The 21,173-nt window shown below is 35.7% G+C and overlaps 1 protein-coding gene across 1 annotated transcript; it reads left to right on the top strand.

The window, feature by feature from the left end:
* The first annotated feature begins 1,252 nt into the window (after positions 1-1,252).
* LOC134653337 (uncharacterized) lies at positions 1,253-20,534 on the top strand. Its single transcript, XM_063508671.1, has 4 exons — positions 1,253-1,497; positions 17,523-17,657; positions 18,263-18,344; positions 18,492-20,534. Exons 2-4 carry the CDS (start codon positions 17,533-17,535, stop codon positions 19,875-19,877), a joined length of 1,593 nt encoding a protein of 530 aa, XP_063364741.1. The 5' UTR covers positions 1,253-1,497; positions 17,523-17,532; the 3' UTR covers positions 19,878-20,534.
* Positions 20,535-21,173: the final 639 nt, after the last annotated feature.

The raw sequence follows: 21,173 nt of genomic DNA, 5'->3' as shown, positions 1-21,173 counted from the left end.
GTATATCAATGTAATCCAAGTTAATCATCACTTCAATAAACAACAAATAAAATAAGCACACTCACTAACATCATGTCCATCTCATATTATAAAATAAATCCAGTTAAAGCTTACCGAAAATTGAATATAGTACGCAGAAAATCTTTCACCATCCGCCATTTTTGAACCACTGACTTTTCCGATACAGTGCCATGACAGAACGTGAAGTTAGGAACGAATGAATGAGTGTTAACAGTGCAAAAAAATGTATCTCGTTTGGTTTGATTAAAAATGAAGTTTACCAAGTGTCCCCTAGGGATCGACCCTCCCCACCCTCACCTATAGAAATTTTATACGGATTTTTTTCATTCCAAATTATCTATTTGTTTATTATTAAGGGCAAACGCAATGAAATATTCACACGGGAACTTTGTAAGAGCAGATTCCAACCAAAACAAAGTTCCACGAATCCAAAAATATTTCGTTTCGAAGATAAGTATAAAGTACCTACCTTCATACCATTTCAGAGCTAATACATCAGTCCTGAAGAACATTTACATCAGAAACGAATTCCTATTCCGTGGAATAATGCTGAAAATGAATTTAAAAAAGTAACTTACAGAAATAATATCATACCAATCTCAACTTTCGCCAAACTTTTTATCTTCTTATATTCATTCTGCCTTGATCTTGTGACTGCTAACGCCATCTAGGGTTCAATATAAAAAACTATAACACAACAACAAAGTTTTCTGAAACCGATTAGTCATATTATGTTAATATAAAAAGTTTGAATGTACTTATTTGAAATTATTTCTAACTTAAAAATGTTATTATATTATTTGCAAATTATTTGTAAAGAGCATTCTGGTGTTTATAACTCTTGGTCTAGCAGAATACTACGTAATCCGGCTACTCACCAACAGATGACGCTAGTAGTAGCGAAAAACATCGCTTTATGTCACGCCCAAATATAAGACTACTGATAAACGATTACTTGTTATTGTGAAATAGAAATGACGGACCACTACTTCCATCGACTCTTCTTATTCATCACATACACATCAAACCATTCCTTTGCAAATTTTCATTCGCATTACATTTTGCAATAAAAATGCAACAAGAAAATGACATTACAGTTCTCTTTCAAGTATTTTACCCGGTATCGTTAGTCATCTCGCTCGCACAAGCGCAACGCGATCATGCGTTCGAGAGAGTAAAAAAATGTGTCTACCCAGTTTGAAGTACAGCATATCAGCTGACAAGCAAAGCAAAACAGTCGGTGCGCAACCATCTTGTCAAAACTGGAGTCGGACACAAATAAATATTATAAAATGTCCTAAATCGCTCGTAATGACATAACATTATCTTCGTATTTAGTAAAGTATTGTGTTTAGTTTACGTTGGTGTTGTTTTCAACGCGGTTATTATACATTTTGCTCAATATTTCGAGTTTTGTGTTGCGTCAAATGACGTCATGTATGTGATTATTAAACACGTATCGTGGCTGTCGAGTTTGTAAGTATTTTCTTTTATTTCCTTGTTGATATTATTGGATTATTTCTAATTGGGAGTTATTGGAAAGTGTGTGCGGTCCCAAGTTTCATTCATGATTAGTGTGGGAGATTGCGTTTCTTTTGTATGTGCGGTGTTTTTCATACGCGTCTTTGGGTTGTTGGCAGTTTTGCAATGCCCTTGAAAATAATGCAGCAAAAATCACGTTCCAAGCCGAAACGAGCAGTGAATCTCACTTTCTGTTCCATTCATTATGTCGGTGCTATAACGCATTTGAAGTGCCAATTACCTATATTCATCGTACCGCGCATAGCAACCGTATAATTCGTCTCCTAAAATTGGAATCGCGTATAGAAAGTGTTGTTTTGTACGAAACATTAAATAACTCTGCATATAGGTACGGTGCCGTGCTAAAAATAACGCTATATCAAACTCGATTATGGTATACATTATGTTGTAAGTGTTGTAACGATGTCACAAAAGGGATTTTTATATTAGACTATGTAACTACCTACACAACCGCTAACTTATAACTTTCCAATTTTTATCGAGTTGAGTCGAATCAATTATTATATTTTAGATGTTTTGTGGTAGATCTTGACAAACACGACTAAATAGGCATATGCTAATCATCTCTGTAATAGTGGGCGTGCGTAATCATTTCATCAATTGTTGTATGTGTGGGTACTTCCCCACATAGGTAGCTTGCTTGATGTTGTCGCTAATATAGCCATTCTGGCGACCATATCACAATACCTATTTGTATTTCGTATAGCTATTACTTAATTAGAGGAAACTAGTATTTACTGTTGACCTTATAAGTACAAACAATGCTTTCTAATACGAAACGAATACTAAAACAACAAGCCTATTATTTTCCCTTACTTGACATTTGTTTTGTGTAGTGACGTGCCACGTCTTAATTGGTGCCTATTATCGGTTTTTCTGTTTCAACATTCATATCGACAAATAAGTTATTGACAGCGCCATCTATATTTAAATTTAAAGCAACTGCCGACTACGTAACTTGACACGTGCAAGAAGAAAAACTTCAAGTAAATCAATGCCATTTTTTATAACATCGTGAATACTTTAAAGGCAGTCTCTAACGTAGATTTTAAATACAATAGCGTTACTTTATTTCATCGTAATGCATTTATAACATTTATGTCAGGTCAAGCTGACTAAAAGTCGAAAATCGAAACCTTATAGGAATACTAGGAATAAGTAGGTTAGGTACTTATTACAAAAACCTGGTGGAATAGTATTCATCACCAATCTGGTTATTATTTACGTTGAGATCGGGAAGAATAGAGTGAATAAACATTTACATACCTACTTATAATTATGCTTCCTTTCGTAGTGTACCTAAACAAGAAAGGTACGTAGTTAAAATATCCTCATACCTACCTCTTTGTATCCTACGAAATGCGATGACGTAGGCAATGGTCCATCGGGTTAAGCATATTGATAGAGCGCTCTATTGGAAATTGAAATGACAAGACCCCCCTACTACCTCTGCATGCCTGACCTAGATATTGACCCCATACCGTGGAACTTTAATCAGTATCGATTAGGTACTCGACTTGTAGACACCATTTGAATATTTTTTCTTAGGTTGCGCGTAATTTCTTAATGTAGTCTTCAACTTGGTACCTACCTACCTATCCATATTTTCGTAGCTACAATGAAATAGTTTATTTTTATTAGATTTACGAATATAAATATGCCTCATTATTTTAGATTTTTAACCAATCTAAACCTTTTTTTATCGCAGTTGTTTATAATAGTCATAATTTAACAAAAAATAACGGCCAGGTGAGTCAGACTCGCCAACCGATTTCACAAATTTTAATTTTTCAGAATTATCCCTACATTTGTAGCGTAAGACGATACTACTAGCCAAATTTCATTGTTTTAGGTCAACGGGAAGTGCCCTATCAGTTTTGATTCCCTCCTGAGTGTCGAAATTTACGTTTTTTGCGGCATAAACGGTCGTATCTTTCTTTTCTAATAATTAACATCAGATATAGACGCTTAACGAGACACTATTGTAACTAAATCATGAACCCTGACATAAACTAGAGTTTCTCAAGCTAATTGTTATTTAAATGAATAAATTAAACTATTTTATTTAAGTATATTAAATAATATGCTTCGCAAAGTTTGTGCAGTTTGACCCAATCGGTTTAAATGTAGCGTTAACAATAACATTTTCATACTGTGAATCATGTCGTTTATCAATACGGTTTAATGAATACTTGCTAAGTCCGCCATTTGTTATGATATACACGTGAACAAACACTGGATAATATACATATTTTTAAGCATCATTGTTACAACTGTAATCGAATTTAATACTAATAGTACAGCACTTTCAACATCAAAAATTATGTTTTACCTAGCTGTTGCTACCCATTTAATCTTTTTAAATAACTGGCTTAGCTATTTATGAGTGCTGTTCAGAAGATTCGTCAAAATTTAATACTCATGACCCCATACTAAGTCTGCTGTCCCCAGCGTCTTGATACTTGAACCTATCTACCTAAAAACCTTGTAGAAAAGCATTTCGACGGTCTTTACAAGTATGTCAGTCTTTATTATATATATAAAAGCCCCCGGTATTATCCGATTTTCGTGCTATGTGCCGCTATACAGCTAGAGTTAGACCAAGAAAAGTCTGCAGCGATTTTGATAGCCCACGCAGTGCAAGTGTTATTTACACGTCATAAATTCGTTGACTTCGACGTTTAAAAAGACACTTGCACTGCGTGGGCTATCAAAATCGCTGCAGACTTTTCTCGGTCTGACTCTATGATTTACGAGTAGTAGATGCCGCTAAATCTTATTTCTAACTTATCATATCATGTCACATATACAACTTATATTGCGGAAATCTTTATGTTCCATCTCTTTCCTTAATATTTTAATCCAAGGTGACACAGTGACATTCACACAAAGTCCACTACTACAAATATTGCTGGCTCTCATTCCCTTCCAAAACATTACGCACATTATTCATTCTCTTTCTGAAAACTTGGCCTCTCTGTAGGTCGCAATTTACATTAAACAATAATAACATATTTTTCTTCAATAATGACTATGCTAATACTTAACCTTATGGTATTTGGTAATGCAAAAACAAGCAAGATGCCTGTATAGTCTGCCAGACTTGTGTGCACACACATTACGAACGGCGAGAAATAAGACGGTTTACTAACAATACGTGTTGTGGAATTGAAATTACTCGCTAAATATTTGAGCTCTAAATGTTTCTTCGTTCTTTGAAATGATGCGGGTCATTGCGGGTATAATTTTAACATCTATCATATCTTTGAGCCATTTTCTTTGCGTATTTAGGATTCTTAGACAGGTCGTTGCTTATCATGAACAGTGTCACAAGTGTCACAACACAAAATGAAATGATAATGCATTTAACATTCTATCTTTTACTGGTAAGATTTTAAATCGAATGGCATTTCGTTTTGTTTTGTGCACAGACCAACCCCTATTTGTGCCGCTATTCATGATTGATACGCAAGTATTTATAGGTGTCAGAAATTCAGTATTTTAGAGGACGTTTCGTCTAGCTAGTGACACTCTTTTAGAGGTCGTAAAGAACCTGTGGAAATAGAAAGAGTTAGATATTTCCTTTCTATTTAACAAACACTAATATTAAGATGATGAATAAGGGAAAATAATTATCAAGGGCTTATTAAGTTATTAGACTTTACTTTTAGAACCATTTTAATAATTTGTGTACTAGTGTAAACATGAACTAAACATGGTCAAAATATTAATAGAAGCTAATAGCCATCTATTTCTGAAACGTTAATTTGCATCGAACGAGCGTTACTTACAAACAACTTGCCTTTATAAATAGCCGGATATGTCTGCAACTGTTCTAATTAAACTGTTTACGCTTTCCATCGTGCTTGTAAGGGATTAGCTTGTCAAACCGATTACTTTCAACTTTATTTGGCAATACAATTGTTTAACTTTTTGACGATTATTGATTACGTTATTCATTCAAAAAAAGTTAAAACCAGAAGGTAAACCTATGTCGTAATGTAGCATTACGGCCCAAAGAATCTGGAACTTCTGGATTCATTAGGGCATTAGTATATAGTGACTTTTAAAGGGCCGTCACTACTTGGTCGAAGTGGCATCTCAAAGGCCCAAAACACCCCAATAATAATAAATGTCGTAATGTAACAAAATAGAATTACTGAAATGTATTAAAAAAAAAGGAGATACCTATACGAAAATTATTTTACTTAGCAATAATTAAAAGTGTTGTCATAGGGTTCGTTATATTACTTATTTGCTATTTCTACTGTTTGTAATGTCTATTACCACTTCAAAAACTACTCAAAATGTTTTTGGCAATAATAAACATTACAAATAATATCCCCCCTCCTGCAAACACGCTACCAATTAAAATAGGCCGTAAAATATAATCAAATATCACTAATAAATAACCGCTATCGTATACCCGTTTCGTTATCAACTACTCAGAATTTTCCTGCATTCCTTTTAATAGGTTTAAACTTTTATCATTGTAATTTGGACAATATTTTATTTAACACTCGGTTAAAAGTTTATGCCCAGTTTATGAATGAATTCCATTCATAAAGTGTATATTCACTTTTGCAATTAAATGTACGTACATAGCGCTGCCTCTTTCACACTTGAGCGGTTTGCGTATCTGCACTCTGCAGATATACCGCGTTACTTTCAGAAATGCTATTTTGCTGACTGAAATTTTAATTGGTTAGGTTTTTTTTTAAAGGATTAATGCGACAGTTTTTGTAGAAGCGCTTATATGAATGCCAACAACCAAAACGTGTAGCTATTCGGCGTTGATGAAAGCCTCGTATCCAGCAGCAATAATATTTTTATTGCCCTGGTGTGGTTTATCTCATGTTCTCAGTTTGGTTTCGAATTATGTCTACCCCGTGTATGCAGTAAGAAGCTCAATTTCATCTAGACTATGAATGAATAGGAGTTAACACATTTCTTTTTACATAAAGTATGCAAATTTAAATAAACTTAAACTGATGTTTGCAAGCGTTTATACCAGGTGCTTCCTGTAACAGGAGCAATAAATTAAACTGTAGGCTGTACTCCTCAAACTGACCGACATTTGTTCTGCAACTTTTGAAAATAACTCATGCTTTGATTTTTATTACACTTTAAAGTTTATTCTAAGACGCAATGTATTGCAAATTTTGTTGTTTAAAGCTTGACAACTTGACAAGCAACGTCAAACACACTGATGTCAGTGTACATTGAAGGCAATATTTATTTTGTATGAAAAAGAGGAAGTCTAAAGGATTCATAATTTTTAAAAGTTGCTGAACAAATGTTGGTCAGTTTGAGGAGTACAGCCTTTAGATTAATTTATTGCTCCTGTTACAGGAAGCACCCTGTATAATGAGGTTACGACGTTACGTTATTATAAACCTAATCATGTTAATGAATAAAACATTCTATGTATTATATTATTTCCATCACTTCACTCTAGTCATTAAAACTTAAAAAAATCGTAATCGTATTTTTCATATCACTGTTATTTTTGTCTATGTAATTCTAAATAGGTATCTACCGCTGTAGAAAATGTGTGCGTAAACAGTGCGGATTGCCAAAAAGACAAATATTTCTATAGTATTGTATTTACCGTACCCAAAGGCTACTTTCTTATGGAATGTGTTGCATTGTACCCAGGGGTGGGAACTTAAAATAATTAGCAATAAACACGGAATTTATAACGACAGATCGACCTTCAATTAACTTAATGTCTGTACTCGTTATAGGCATCGTTGCCAGTTTTACTATTTGTTACCATGTAATGTAAGTCCGATGTTTTTTTACTAAGGTTTAAAACCTGCAGATTAGAATTATTATAAATTATTCCAATTGTCAGGGTTATAAGATAAAATAATTACAAAAATCTGTAGTCTGCGGTTTATGTACCTTTAAATTTCGAATACTAATCGACATGATTTTTAAACGATTGCAGCACTGTCGTTTTAAGCTTTGCGCGTGATCCTCGTTGTCAGAGTGGCTACCGAGAAAACCGAAATTCGCGAATAGCGGGGATCTTTCTCTTTTACTCCAATGAAGGCGTAATTAGAGTTACAGAAAAATGTCAGCAATTTACGAACTTCGATTTTCGCAGTTGTAGCCCAGTTACCGGTTTTTATCCCATCCCTTGGATGTTTTAACAATAAAGTAGCATGACTTAATATTTTTGCTAATACTTTCTAAGTAATAATAACACTCGTTGAATTCGATAACTAGTAACTAGTTTCCTTCTGATAAATGGTTGTAAACCGGAAATGTTTGCAGAAATGCTGCCATTAGTCCTGTTACATTAAAGCCCTTGCTACACGGTCGCCGACAAGCCTCTCAGACCGCGTGGCCTTGGTCTGGACGGACCGTGTAGACAGTTGTTTCCAACAAAATTTGACCAAAAGTGACCAAGGTCAGACCAAGGTCAGACGGTTAGAAGGCTTGTCGGCGACCGTGTAGCAAGGGCTTAACGAATTAGGTGGTTAATATAAATATATTAAGGAGCTTATACTCAAATAACCGTTTTTACTAGCAACAGTTTACATTTGTACACGCGTGCTTTTTAGTTTGTTAAACTTTTTAACATTTCGTGTGATCATGTCTCTGGCAAAATATAATTTCAATTTGTAGCTGTTGTTGATCTTCGGTGATATAATAATGACAAATATCTCTGTTAAAATAGGAACACGGCATAAAATAAATAATAATCTTGTAATAACATCATGACACATCACCCTGAGGTCATACATTAAACACAAGTCAAAACCATACAAATTACCCATCAGAATTTCATGCCATATGTAAAATGCCAATTTGACACTATAAGTGAAAGTATTAAGTTTCAAATTCGTTTGTATGCCATTATTGTGACGTTTTTCATCTTTAAAACTGGTGTAGCGCTGATTGATGGGTGTAATGACAGATCGTGACGTCATCGCGATGTTTTTTTGCGCGCTGTGCGATATTGTCTGCCAAAAAGTTGGTTTGTAAACAATGGGACGAACTTGTGTTTTAGATTGTTTTTGTCCAATATTCATAACAAACACCAATGTTGCACAGTGAAAAAATAAAGGTTAACAGGCCAATTCTAACGTGCACTTGACAATCAAAACGATATTTGAATCATTTCAGTTAGCTGTCATTCGCGCGGTCATTTCGCTCGGACTTGTCCGTAGTCCGTACAGAGCGAGCGAGAATTACAGTTACTTAATTGATATGATTTCAATATTAATCCATATTGACCATATTGTTTTGTTATGATGTCAAGTGCATGTTCGCTTCGCATTGGCCTGTCAGTAAACTTCGCATTTAAAAATGTAAATGATAGTATTGCCTTTTTGTCTTCAATCCTGTTAAACATTCCAGATAAGAAATATTCGAAACAGATAACACCTTTTTAGGGTTCCGTATCCAAAGGGTAAAAACGGGACCCTATTACTAAGACTCCACTGTCCGTCTGTCTGTCACCAGGTTGTACCTCATGAACCGTGATAGCTAGACAGTTGAAATTTGCACAGATGATGTATTTCTGTTGCCGCTATAACAGCAAATACTAAAGTCAAAATAAAATAAATATTTAAGTGGGGCTCCCATACAACAAACGTGATTTTTTTGCCGTTTCTTGCATAATGGTACGCAACCCTTCGTGCGCGAGTCCGACTCGCACTTAGCCGGTTTTTTAGGGTTCCGTACCCAAAGGGTAAAAACGGGACCCTATTACTAAGACTCCGCTGTCCGTCCGTCAGTCCGTCCGTCCGTCCGTCCGTCCGTCCGTCCGTCCGTCCGTCCGTCTGTCACCAGGCTGTATCTCACGAACCGTGATAGCTAGACAGTTGAAATTTTCACAGATTATGTATTTCTGTTGCCGCTATAACAACAAATACTAAAAACAGAATAAAATAAAGATTTAAGTGGGGCTCCCATACAACAAATGTGATTTTTGACCGAAGTTAAGCAACGTCGGGCGCGGTCAGTACTTGGATGGGTGACCGTTTTTTTGCTTGTTTTGCTCTATTTTTTGTTGATGGTGCGGAACCCTCCGTGCGCGAGTCCGACTCGCACTTGGCCGGTTTTTTTTTACTTATCAGGATGTATAAAACAGAGATATTAATTATCTGACTATAATCCTTTATCTTTGTAAAGCAACTATGTGCATTTCTCATCGAGAGTAGTGATGGGGCAACGTTATCGGTTTTTGATTTAAACTCGTCGCTACTTGTTTACCAGTGAGTCATGTCTATTCTATGTAATATGGTTTATTAATGCAAATACATATGCATAGACTACATATATCTAAATATCTTATCTATGTAGTGTAGATTAGTACGTACCAGTCTAGAAGTGAAAGTTGTTCTTACCGCATAATTACTAAAAGGACATAAAAATAGTGTTTAATCTCTCTAATTTCCTATTATAACTATCGGTCTCAACAAACGTAAGCACTTTTGAGCTTCCTGGGAGTAAGTTGGATAGTTACTGGCTAAATTTGTTGTATAAAACTTTTATACAAAAATATTAAAAAAGCGGCCAAGTGCGAGTCGGACTCGCCCATGAAGGGTTCCGTATTTAGGCGATTTATGACGTATAAAAAAAAAACTACTTACTAGATCTCGTTCAAACCAATTTTCGGTGGAAGTTTACATGGTAATGTACATCATATATTTTTTTTAGTTTTATCATTCTCTTATTTTAGAAGTTACAGGGGGGGGGACACACATTTTACCACTTTGGAAGTGTCTCTCGCGCAAACTATTCAGTTTAGAAAAAAATTATATTAGAAACCTTAATATCATTTTTGAAGACCTATCCATAGATACCCCACACGTATGGGTTTGATGAAAAAAAAATTTCTGAGTTTCAGTTCGAAGTATGGGGAACCCCAAAAATTTATTGTTTTTTTTCTATTTTTGTGTGAAAATCTTAATGCGGTTCACAGAATACATCTACTTACCAAGTTTCAACAGTATAGTTCTTATAATTTCGGAGAAAAGTGGCTGTGACATACGGACGGACAGACAGACGGACAGACGGACAGACGGACAGACGGACAGACAGACAGACAGACATGACGAATCTATAAGGGTTCCGTTTTTTGCCATTTGGCTACGGAACCCTAAAAATGGTGATATTATCAATGATGTGCTTTAAAACAAGATTTGACCTCGTCGTGTCGATTTCGCACGCTAACAGTAAACGCACACACGGCCTCTGCATTCGACCTTGACCTTGCCAGCAGGATTCTAGCCAATTTGACAGCTGAATCAGGTGATGCTACATCTCAAAAGGTTTTGTATTATCACTGTACCTTATAAAACCCAGTCCCCCGCCGCGTCTGTCTGTTTTGCGTGTTTGTATGTTCGCGATAAAGTCCAGGGTTCGAAATTATCCAGATAATTATAGTCTTTGATAATTGTCCCAGGTATGGATGGTGCTATATTTATTTTCTTTATTGACCGAGCGAAAAGCAAACGTCTCCATTTCAGCTTGAGCAAAAATGTTCGCGCACTCTTCCCTATTCCTTAAATATTGTCCGTTATTGATCACAGAGTAAACTGCCAAGCAGACAAGCACCACCTGTGGTTCCAAATTCCAACATAATGTAATATTATCTGGGACATTGCGTGTTTTGGTCACATTATATTTTCAATTATATTTTTATAGCTGAATTCTTAAGGCAACGGGGAACAACCAGCTGAATTCTCCATTGAAACACAATACTCAAAATTAAATATATATACGTATATTTAAGTGAGCATTTTATTAAACTGGGTTTTACATATTTAATTTTATCAATGTCATGGTCTATAAATTTAGCTTAACCGTTTGCTGCATATACATACATATATGTACTCGTAAGTTAAATGACGATGCCATATTTTGTTTCTAGACTGGCCTGAAATAGAGCCTGAAAGAAGCCAAAGAATCTCTGTGAAACCTTAAACTCACCGTTTTTTATGGTTTTTTACCTTTTCTTTTAAATTAAAAAGCTATTATGTACCTAAACTGACGATGAAAGTTAACATAGTCATTATGCCTACGTTTTATTAAGCGTTATTTTTCTTAGGTACCTATTATATAAAGAACGGTAGTTATTATATTACCTATACCTACTTATCGATTCCATATCGTCACGGCCTGAAACTTGCCCGCGGCACCGTTGATACGGTATCAATGTTAAGGTCAAATACATTTCAAACAGTTTCTTTGTCTGTTTTTTGTATAATCTTGCTTGTTTTTATCACAATTTCAAGATAGCAATATTTGATCTACATATGTATGGCGTTATTCATAAACGGCTGCTAACTTAATCAGTTGATCATCATCGTTTGCCTCTATCTGTGGTTATGCCATAGAGAGGGACAAATGATGATCATCAGCTGATTAACTTAGCAGACGTTTATGAATAAGGGGGGTACAGTACAGCTTAGACTGGGACATTTTATTCTCTGCTGTAACCTAAAAGTAGTTTTTATATACTTCAAAAATAATGTTGTATAAAGAGAAGAGCCTACTTCCATCTAAAAGGCCGGTAACGAACTTACAACGCCTCTGGTGTTGCGGGTGTCCATAGGCGACTGTAATTGCTTCCTATTAGGCGATTCCGCTCCTTTGCCTCATATGTCTTAAAAAAATACAAAAGCCATATTTTTCGGTTATAATCGATATTGGCTCATAACTATTAAAAAATGTGAAAGTCGATCACACATTAATAAAATTGTGGTAGTAGTAGTAGTAAACTCTTTATTGTACACAAACACACATTAAAAGTTACTTCCAACTAATTAAGTACAAATCCATTTAAAGGATCTCTTGCAGTCAAAGAAAAAAGAATTGTCAGTTTAGGCGGTTATCACACTGAATGCGATTCGTACGTCGCTCCGATGTGCGAACGGGATGTCGCTATAATACGCGCATAGCGCTGTCTCGCTCTTAGTCGCTGTGAAGGATGTCATGACGGCGGCTGGCAGAATGTCTGTAAGTTACAACATTATTGTGGTAGTTTTGAACAATGGTGTGTGCAAAACTGCCTCAAGGGGGTAGCTTTAGTAAGATTTCAATACTTTTCAAAGGTACCCCCACTGAGGCACCTTTGAACACTCCAAAAAACATGAATGTACAAAACTACCCCAACTTTGCTTTAACTGCAAATTATACGATTAAAATGTTAACACAATTATTTTTAGTGACAAACTGTACTAAGTACAGATAAAATAAACACGGATATCTCGATATTGTTGCCTTTACAGCCCATATTTCAAATCTGCCCCACGTAAGTTCAAAGCCACCCCCTCTTGGGGCAGTATCGAACATTATTCCTTGAGTTACAAAAATCTAATTTGTACTTTTATCTTTAGCTTTATATATGTGGGAATGCAGTAATTACATAGGTTAATAACGTAGGTTGTTGTGTAGAGACTTAAAACTGGTTTCTGTAGGTAATATTTTGAACTATGACCATTAATGTAAAAAGTGTACTAGGCTGCCCCCCTCTCCCCTACATATTATGCATGTGATGGCTCCTCTACACGATGGGCCAACGCCGGCCACTCCAAGGGACGCAGCCATGCGGTAGAATGAGATAGCAATATCACTTGCTCCCTCTAACGCATAAATGCGTCCCTTGGAGTGGCCGGCGTTAGCCCATCGTGTAGAGGAGCCATGAAGTTTCAGCTCAATCAAATAACGAGAGTGGCAGTGGCAGCTATATTCGAAATTTAAGATACGTCAAATATTAGATATAGAAACGATATGGATCGGAATGATCGGATATGTCAGTGTCAAACAAGTGTCAAAAGTGACGTTTCTTCAAACAAAAACTAATATCTAATATTGGCAAATTCACCCTGTGCAAAATTGCAGGGAGTAAGCCAGAAAAAAAATCTAATATTTGACGTATCTTAAAGTTGGAATATGGCTGTGGGTCTAATTTATCTTGCAAGATTTAACCCGAACTTGTACATGTACATACAACTATACAAGTTATATACAACATTGTACAACAAGTTAAATAAAAGCTTCTAACAACAAAAATTGTCGAAAAACTTGAAAGTTGAATCTAGATAAACTTGTTTAAAAGGATGCGCGATTTACATAACCCAATTATGCACCGTCGTCGGGCAGACGAAAGCTCTGCGCGCGCGCCGCCGTTTTCACTTTCATGGGCCGTCGGCCGGCCCAGCCTCGGCACACTTCGGCTGTGGGTCAAGGCTCTGGAGTTTATGGGAAGCAGGTGAAATTTGGGCGAGAAATGGAAAACTTACGCTATGCAGGTCTAATCATCGTTAATAAAATGACATTTTTGACATTTAATTTAAAGTTACACTACACCTTTCTTCATTTAATTTGTTTTTTTTTTAATCGACGTACGTGCTCTTTATCCTAATAAGGGAAAAAAGTGTCCTACAACCCATAATATCCATACATTTTTCGTTTCTTCCATTCCGTTACCGTCGGTCTAAGTTTATGAAAAATAGTAACGGAATTGAAAAAATCTTGGGATCCTTTTCCTTTTAGGATCGAAAGAGGGCGTGATTTATTTATTATTTATTTAAACTTTATTGCACAGTAAAAATATGTACAAAAGGCGAACTTAATGCCAGAAGGCATTCTCTACCAGTTAACCCTCTGATTCTGGGAAGATATAAAAAAATCCGCATTTGACAAAAAACCTATACCTAAAACTTTATTCCTTAAACAAATGGCCTATAAGCATGATTGAGTTGTACGTGTGGTGCGGCTCCATTCAAATTTGTAGTATGATAAAATCACGTTTGCTTGTAAATCGACCTTGCTCTTATGCCTTCCGTTTGTTAATCTTTAAAGGTCGCTTTGACATTCAATTTGTATTTTATAAATAAAAATAAAAGGGTTTTGTTACGTGATAAATGCTTACGAACAAGTCAGAAAGTGTTATTTTCAATATAAGTTGTGATAAAAGATTATATATTTAGTATTTAAACTGTCAATAAATCTTAAATTTTGTGGGAGCTATCTGATGTTATAAACATAATAAAACAGCTAATTGATTATGCTTAGAAAAAAATATACATGTGTATTTTATTACATTGTTAAGAACTACTGTATAGTCATTAATGTGTGAACCTCATTATTCTCCGTAAAATTAAACAATTATAAACTTTAATATACAATTGTATCTGTAATTTATATAATTATACATAGACATAAATATACAGACAATAAAGTGTGTAACTATAATAGACGGTTTAGTCCGTGGGATGTATTGGTTCCCTCATATTCTACGACTCTTCTCTTTTCGCACAGACATATTTTCTACTGGCTAGACTCCTATTGTCAACGACGAAAATACAACGAAAACTAGATTCCCTTGAAAAGCTAACAAGGGCGTTAGGGCAGTTTAATCGTTTCATTTATTTTAAAACGTTGACATTGAACTGAAATAGATGTCATAACTCATATGTATACTAAAGACAAAAGAAAACCAAATCAAAACCAAGTCCTAGACGCCTAGTTTTTCTAAAATTACATTTTATTATACTCCAGAAATTGCGAGCCAGTTGACATTTTTTATAGTAGTGTGACTACTTAAAAAACAAAACTCAAATTATTTAATATAAAATAATTACAAAGTTGCAAAGTTGTACGTTAACATCGAGTCGATAAGCACATATGTACTAACGTACGTACTCACGCACTAACTAACGAAAAATCGGTAAAATTGTCGATTGGAAGTGCAACACTATTTTATTTTTAAGGTCAATCCGCAAGAATGTGGTCGCGAGTTATGTGGCACAGAACGTGATGTTTGAGGCAATTGAAATTCGTTTGCGGGGCGGAAGGTAGATGGCGTTGTTTCTTTATCTTTGCTTATTACTTCGTTCAATTTGTATGTTATAATTATTTTACTAGCAAGATCTTAATGATAAGATTCTTATGCGCCATATAGGGCAAGAATTTCCGGTGGCGGTAATTATTAAGTATGACTATGAGTATGACATAATACATAAAGAATTACGATCGCGTGATTGGTTAATTTTTGATCGATCAGTACAACCTATCTATCATTTATTATTTTGCTATGTACAGTCGACGTCAAAGATATGTTTACATTTTTTCGCCCTATTACAAAGGAGTAAGGTGCAAAAGTGTAAACATATCTTTGACGTCGACTGTACCTGAGCAAATTATTTCCACCTAATTGTAAATTAATGATATTTACATACCTTATCAACCTCTAATTGTTCCATTTGACTAGTAACTATATAAAATAAAGGAATTGTGTCGCGTCACATCCGCGAAGGCGTGCTGTGAAAGTTTTCAACGTGATAACATACCTGTGGGTAAACGAACTTTGTAACCTTTGTTACGACAAAGTTACTTAAGCAGGTGAAGTGTCGCTACCGTTATAACTAACAGGCGAATTTTGTATGGCGCGCTGCTAGTTCCAATTTCGGCCACTAGGTTATATAAGTTTGTATGACTATTTAATTATAGTCTCTTTCTTACTATAATAGTTTCGTTTACAGACGTCATATTATTTACTTTAGTGTTGGTTAATTTCGGTTAGATATCGCTTGCCTAAACTAAGTACCTATAATCTATATCTACCTACAACCTACAAAAAATAATTTTAAATACAAATACAAATGCATTTAACGAGTTTATAGTTGGTCAAACCAATTTGTCAGTAAATAAGAAATAAAACAAGTATACTCATCCTTTTCTTTTGGGTGCTTGTACTAGTGTAAGACAAAGATAGTATGATTCTCTCCGTCTATGTTTTAAAATGAGACAGTTCTTTGACAAACTATAACTTCCATTTTGGGCGTTTTTAATTAAATTTTAGGAAGATAATACTTTGTATTAAAATTATTTCAAGTCTTGTTGCATTTTGCTTTTTGTATATTAAAACCTAGTTAAGGTAGGTATATATAATTAACTATGTATATGACACGCATTCTTGGCTCGTTAGTATCCGTTGGAGTAATCTTGCTAACCTACTTCTCGATCTTTTGCCAAAATTTTGTTTAACGTACTTTTAAAATTAGTCCAGCTCGTAACTGGTGAGGTGATAAGCATGATAATGAACTGATTTACTCGTATTGTTAGTTCAAGGTTCAATGAACTTTTAAAAGAGCTCTTAGACTACAAAAAACACCATTTACGGCTTGATATTCATAAAACGAGTGATTTTTACTTAGGTTCCCTCTTTTTCTTAAACGAGGAAAAAAATCGCCCCTTCCACATGGAAAAAAATCGGAAATTTCTCATATTTTTGTATGGGAATCGAAACTTTCCATTTCCAAAACGAAAGATTCCTTTGTGTCCTGTAAAATTTCTAAGAACTTTTGCAACTTGTCGACCTAAAAGACTTGCTAAGGCTGCTGGTATTGTCTTTTATAGCTGAGATTTCACAATTTTCCAGCTCAGCAACCATTTAACCAACAACAAAGTAACGGGGACCATGCAAAACGCGTGTCATCGACCTTATATCGCTGTTATCACGTGACGAATTATTTTGCACTTGGCAAAGGAACGTACTTATCGTGTTTATTGATAGCGATAACACATGTAAATATACAATCTTGAGTCAGTACAGTATATGTGAGATTTTGTTAACAATATATTTTTCGGTAATTACCCATTTTTCGCAACACTATATTATATTGATGTAGAATCAGTTCTAAATTCTCGTAGTCACCAAAACTCTGCATGGCATTTGCAGTGGCAATATTTTGATTAATGTCGAATTTCTATGAAAATATGACATTTATAATAGAAATTACTTATAATTTAATATATAAACCATAAAGAGGATTATACAGCAGAGTGGTATCAAATAACAATCATTTTGTCAAAGCATATACCGTAGCTAATGCAATTTATACAATAAGTCCTTTTCGTCACTTCAAAATGTTAATTATAATGCAAAACCTTTGTTGCCTGTAGTAACGATATTTATGTTTTTGTTTCAGGTAGTGAACCATGTTAGAGCAGGACGGCGACAGCGAGCCGGCGCACCACGCGCGCCGGCCGATGAACGCGTTCCTCATATTCTGCAAACGTCACCGGAGCGTCGTGCGCGACAAATATCCTAACCTCGAGAACAGGTGAGATAGTTATCAGTTATCACTTATGCTAGAGCAGGACATTGTTGAAGCGTTATAAGGGGAATACCTAACTCTCTGGGAATCCCCGTTCATAGAGGATTCAATAAATGTATATTGTAGAAGTTTCGTGATAGTGAATAACATTTTGTTTAAACATAATCACTACATAGTATAAAACAAAGTCGCTTCGCGCTGTCTGTCCCTCGCAACGGATTTTGATGCGGTTTTGTTTAATAGATAGAGTGATTTAAGAGGAAGGTTTATGTATAATTTGTTAACCCGTGCGAAGCCGGGGCGGGTCGCTACTGTCGCTAGTGTAAGCATAATATAAGAAGAAACAATGTAACTACATATTACATTGTCCCTCTTTAGTACACGGAAAAAGGACATTGGCATTTGTGTTTGTTGACATACTGGCAGACCATTTCCTCATAACTGTAGCAGCTAATCTATGAAATAGATATTATTACATTTTTGATACTATCGAGCGTTGAGGCCATGAGAAAGGCCTATCCATAGCCGGGAAAATAATAATAAACTTACTTTATAACTAGTTTAAATTTATTATGGGATATGTATGCAATAATATGCGCTTCTAATTACAGATCCATTACGAAGATTCTTGGAGAATGGTGGGCCAATTTGGATAAAGAAGAGAAAGCCTGCTACACAGGTCTTGCTAAACAGGTAAGAAATTTTCATAACTTGAAGTCTTTGGTAGACATGTAGGAAAAAAACGTATAATTCATTATTAATTGAACATTAATAACATTGTCAAATGGTTTTATAAATTAGTAACTTCAGTCTTTAACTTTTATTTTGTATTGGTTCCAGTACAAAGACGCTTTCTTCAGCGCCAACCCTGACTTCAAATGGTACAAGCTCCCCGCCCCGCCGCTCCGCACCCACACCTCCCGACCCAGAGAGACCCACGAAAAGGCAAGTGACTCCCCCGACATAGAATACCACGAGGTCGAGCTAGAGAAAACCAACAACAACTCCACCAAGGTCGATCTCAACAAGAAGCCTACCGACAATGTCTTCGAGACCGACTCTAAAACCCTATCCATGTTCACCCCCGGAAAACTGGCCGACGAAGCCCAAATGGGAGGCCTGAGCAGCCTCCTAGCCGCCAAGACTGAAAACAAAACTCCAAACCCTTACTACTCACCTCCATCTTATAAAATAAACACGATCTCAAACGACAGATCTCATACTATTATAGAGGCGGACATGAAAGGGTTCACCCGAGAAGAGATGCTGCAAGATGCACTCTCAGAAACATCTAAGATTTTCGAAGAGTTCGATGACCAAAAAGGTCGCCTTTATTACAGCGCCACCAACGACCAACTCACTAATCAGGATGTCATCGATCAGATTGTCGAAAAACGGTACTCTAGAGACGACGAGTACAGCTACCAGCAACATTGGTCCGAAGACGAAAAGAATATGAGGTCTGACAGATCGTGCAAAGGGAAGAGGTATCAGGAGTTCATGGCTGGAGGTGGACTGATAGTTAACAAGAGGCAGAAAAGAGATTACTCCGACAAGATGCCAGACGAAAACTACAACGCCTCGTGTAGTTGGGAGCCTGGTAATCCGCGCAGCGATGAGTTCGTAGCTTACGATACGAAACAAACTATGTCACCTAACGAAACACCGGCCGAAAGCGAATTTAAACCCGACGAAACTGAAGCACCCAAAGCAGACAATAACTTAAACAAACCTTTTAAGGCTGCAGATTTTGATTTAGACGCGAAAATTAAGGCGTTGCCCTCACTTAGTTTAGAAAAGTTCCAGCAAAAGAAACGCGAGAACAAACGCAAGAAGAAGACTAACAATGTGAAACCGAAACCGTTCGAGAGCTCCCACATAGTCAACTCTGTTCCTAGGCCTTACCCGAGCGACCGGTGGGAGACGGCAGATTCCTGGCGTCAAAACGTCATAGGCAGTCAGAAACGAAAACCAAGGAAAATCAGCATCACAAGGCTCGAGATTAACAGTTTAATTTCTAGCGTAGATTTAAAGGAAGCGCATAACATCAGCCCTGAATTCAAAATCGCCACGGAAGCGCCTTGCGGCGTCCAAAACATGGAGATGCGTAAATCTCCTGGCAACGTGGACTTGCTGGCGCTGGCCACGCTAGCCGAAGTCGCAGCGAGCACGTCCAAAATAGAAGAGGCGTCCATCGAAAACATTATGGCGGCCAACCAGGGCTAACACGCTTCCAAGGTATAACATACCAACACCACTAGCCTTAAAAAGATATTCCAAAAATTATTTACTTTATAATCAGATAATATTTATATATAGATCTACTTTTACATACGCATAAAGATTAATATTATTGTACACTTTTAATTGTAGTTTTTATAAAGTAGATTATAGATTTTATTTATATGGAAATAAAAATCTATATATGTATACTTTAGTTGAGTACGGCGTTTAGGCTGCTACGTTCTGCTTTATTAGGTATAAAGGGTGATAGATAGGTAATTATTGATATCACACAAAATAAAAAGAAGGCATAATCTTATATGTTTCAAGGAATACATAAGTAATCCCCAAGATAGAGTATATTTATGAAATAACACGTTCCGAGACAAAACGTGATTTTCTAAACGGAGCGTGGTATTTTCATGTATTCATCACAATTTACTATAAGTTATGAATGCCAAACATAAGTCATTATGTAAGTATATACAACCTCATTATTTGTTTTCATATAACATTAGTTTATTTAAATCGCCTTAATTTAGATTTAAAATGAATACCAAGACACCACATGCATAGACTGCATTGCATTTTTAAAGGGTGTTAAATTTCGGTTAGCACGTCGTGCAGGTTTCGGAAATTTATTTTTTATACAGACGATTTTATTGCGTGTAAAATTAATCAAGATACTAGAAACATCGTCCCCTTTTATTGGGTTTTTGTTAGTAATTAGCAAGGAGCGGATGGTCATAGCTAACATTCAAATATCAAAGGGAGATACTAAATGATTTTATCGACAATCGAATAACTGACGCAGCACGACAATAAGATGAATGGCTTTTTTTTAATTATGATTAATATTTAATACTATAATACAATTAGGTGCCTTAAATATTTTAAGGCGCAAGTGTTATAAAATAAATAAATATATTCTGCATCAGGTAAAGTACATAAAATTAAATAGAATAAAACAGTATAACTAGCATTTTAATTATATTTAAAACGTTTTGGCATGAGTGGAAAATCATAATCGTATTGAGTGCTCGGCGAAAAACATCGATAATTGGAAAATTTGATATAACAGTATGTTCTGATCAAATGAAAGAATGGCTTCCATCTTATTATTTTTATTATATTTATTTGACGTGCTGCGTTGATTATCGATAGTAGATAAAATGTGACGGTATCTATGAAAAACCGGCCAAGTGCGAGTCGGACTCGCGCACGGAGGGTTCCGCACCATCAACAAAAAATAGAGCAAAACAAGCAAAAAAAACGGTCACCCATCTAAGTACTGACCCC

Source organism: Cydia amplana, chromosome 13 (genome assembly GCF_948474715.1).
Source record: "Cydia amplana chromosome 13, ilCydAmpl1.1, whole genome shotgun sequence".
Classification (NCBI taxonomy): domain Eukaryota; kingdom Metazoa; phylum Arthropoda; class Insecta; order Lepidoptera; family Tortricidae; genus Cydia; species Cydia amplana.
The sequence above is the reverse complement of the archived record's forward strand: the minus strand, read 5'-3'. Positions and strand labels throughout refer to the sequence as shown.

Bases quoted from the DNA above. Each gene is read 5' to 3' on its own strand.
- LOC134653337 (XM_063508671.1), top strand. From the start codon at position 17,533: ATGTTAGAGCAGGACGGCGACAGCGAGCCGGCGCACCACGCGCGCCGG. The intron at 17,658-18,262 runs GTGAGATAGTTA...TTCTAATTACAG, and splicing joins TATCCTAACCTCGAGAACAG to ATCCATTACGAAGATTCTTG. The intron at 18,345-18,491 runs GTAAGAAATTTT...TATTGGTTCCAG, and splicing joins ACACAGGTCTTGCTAAACAG to TACAAAGACGCTTTCTTCAG.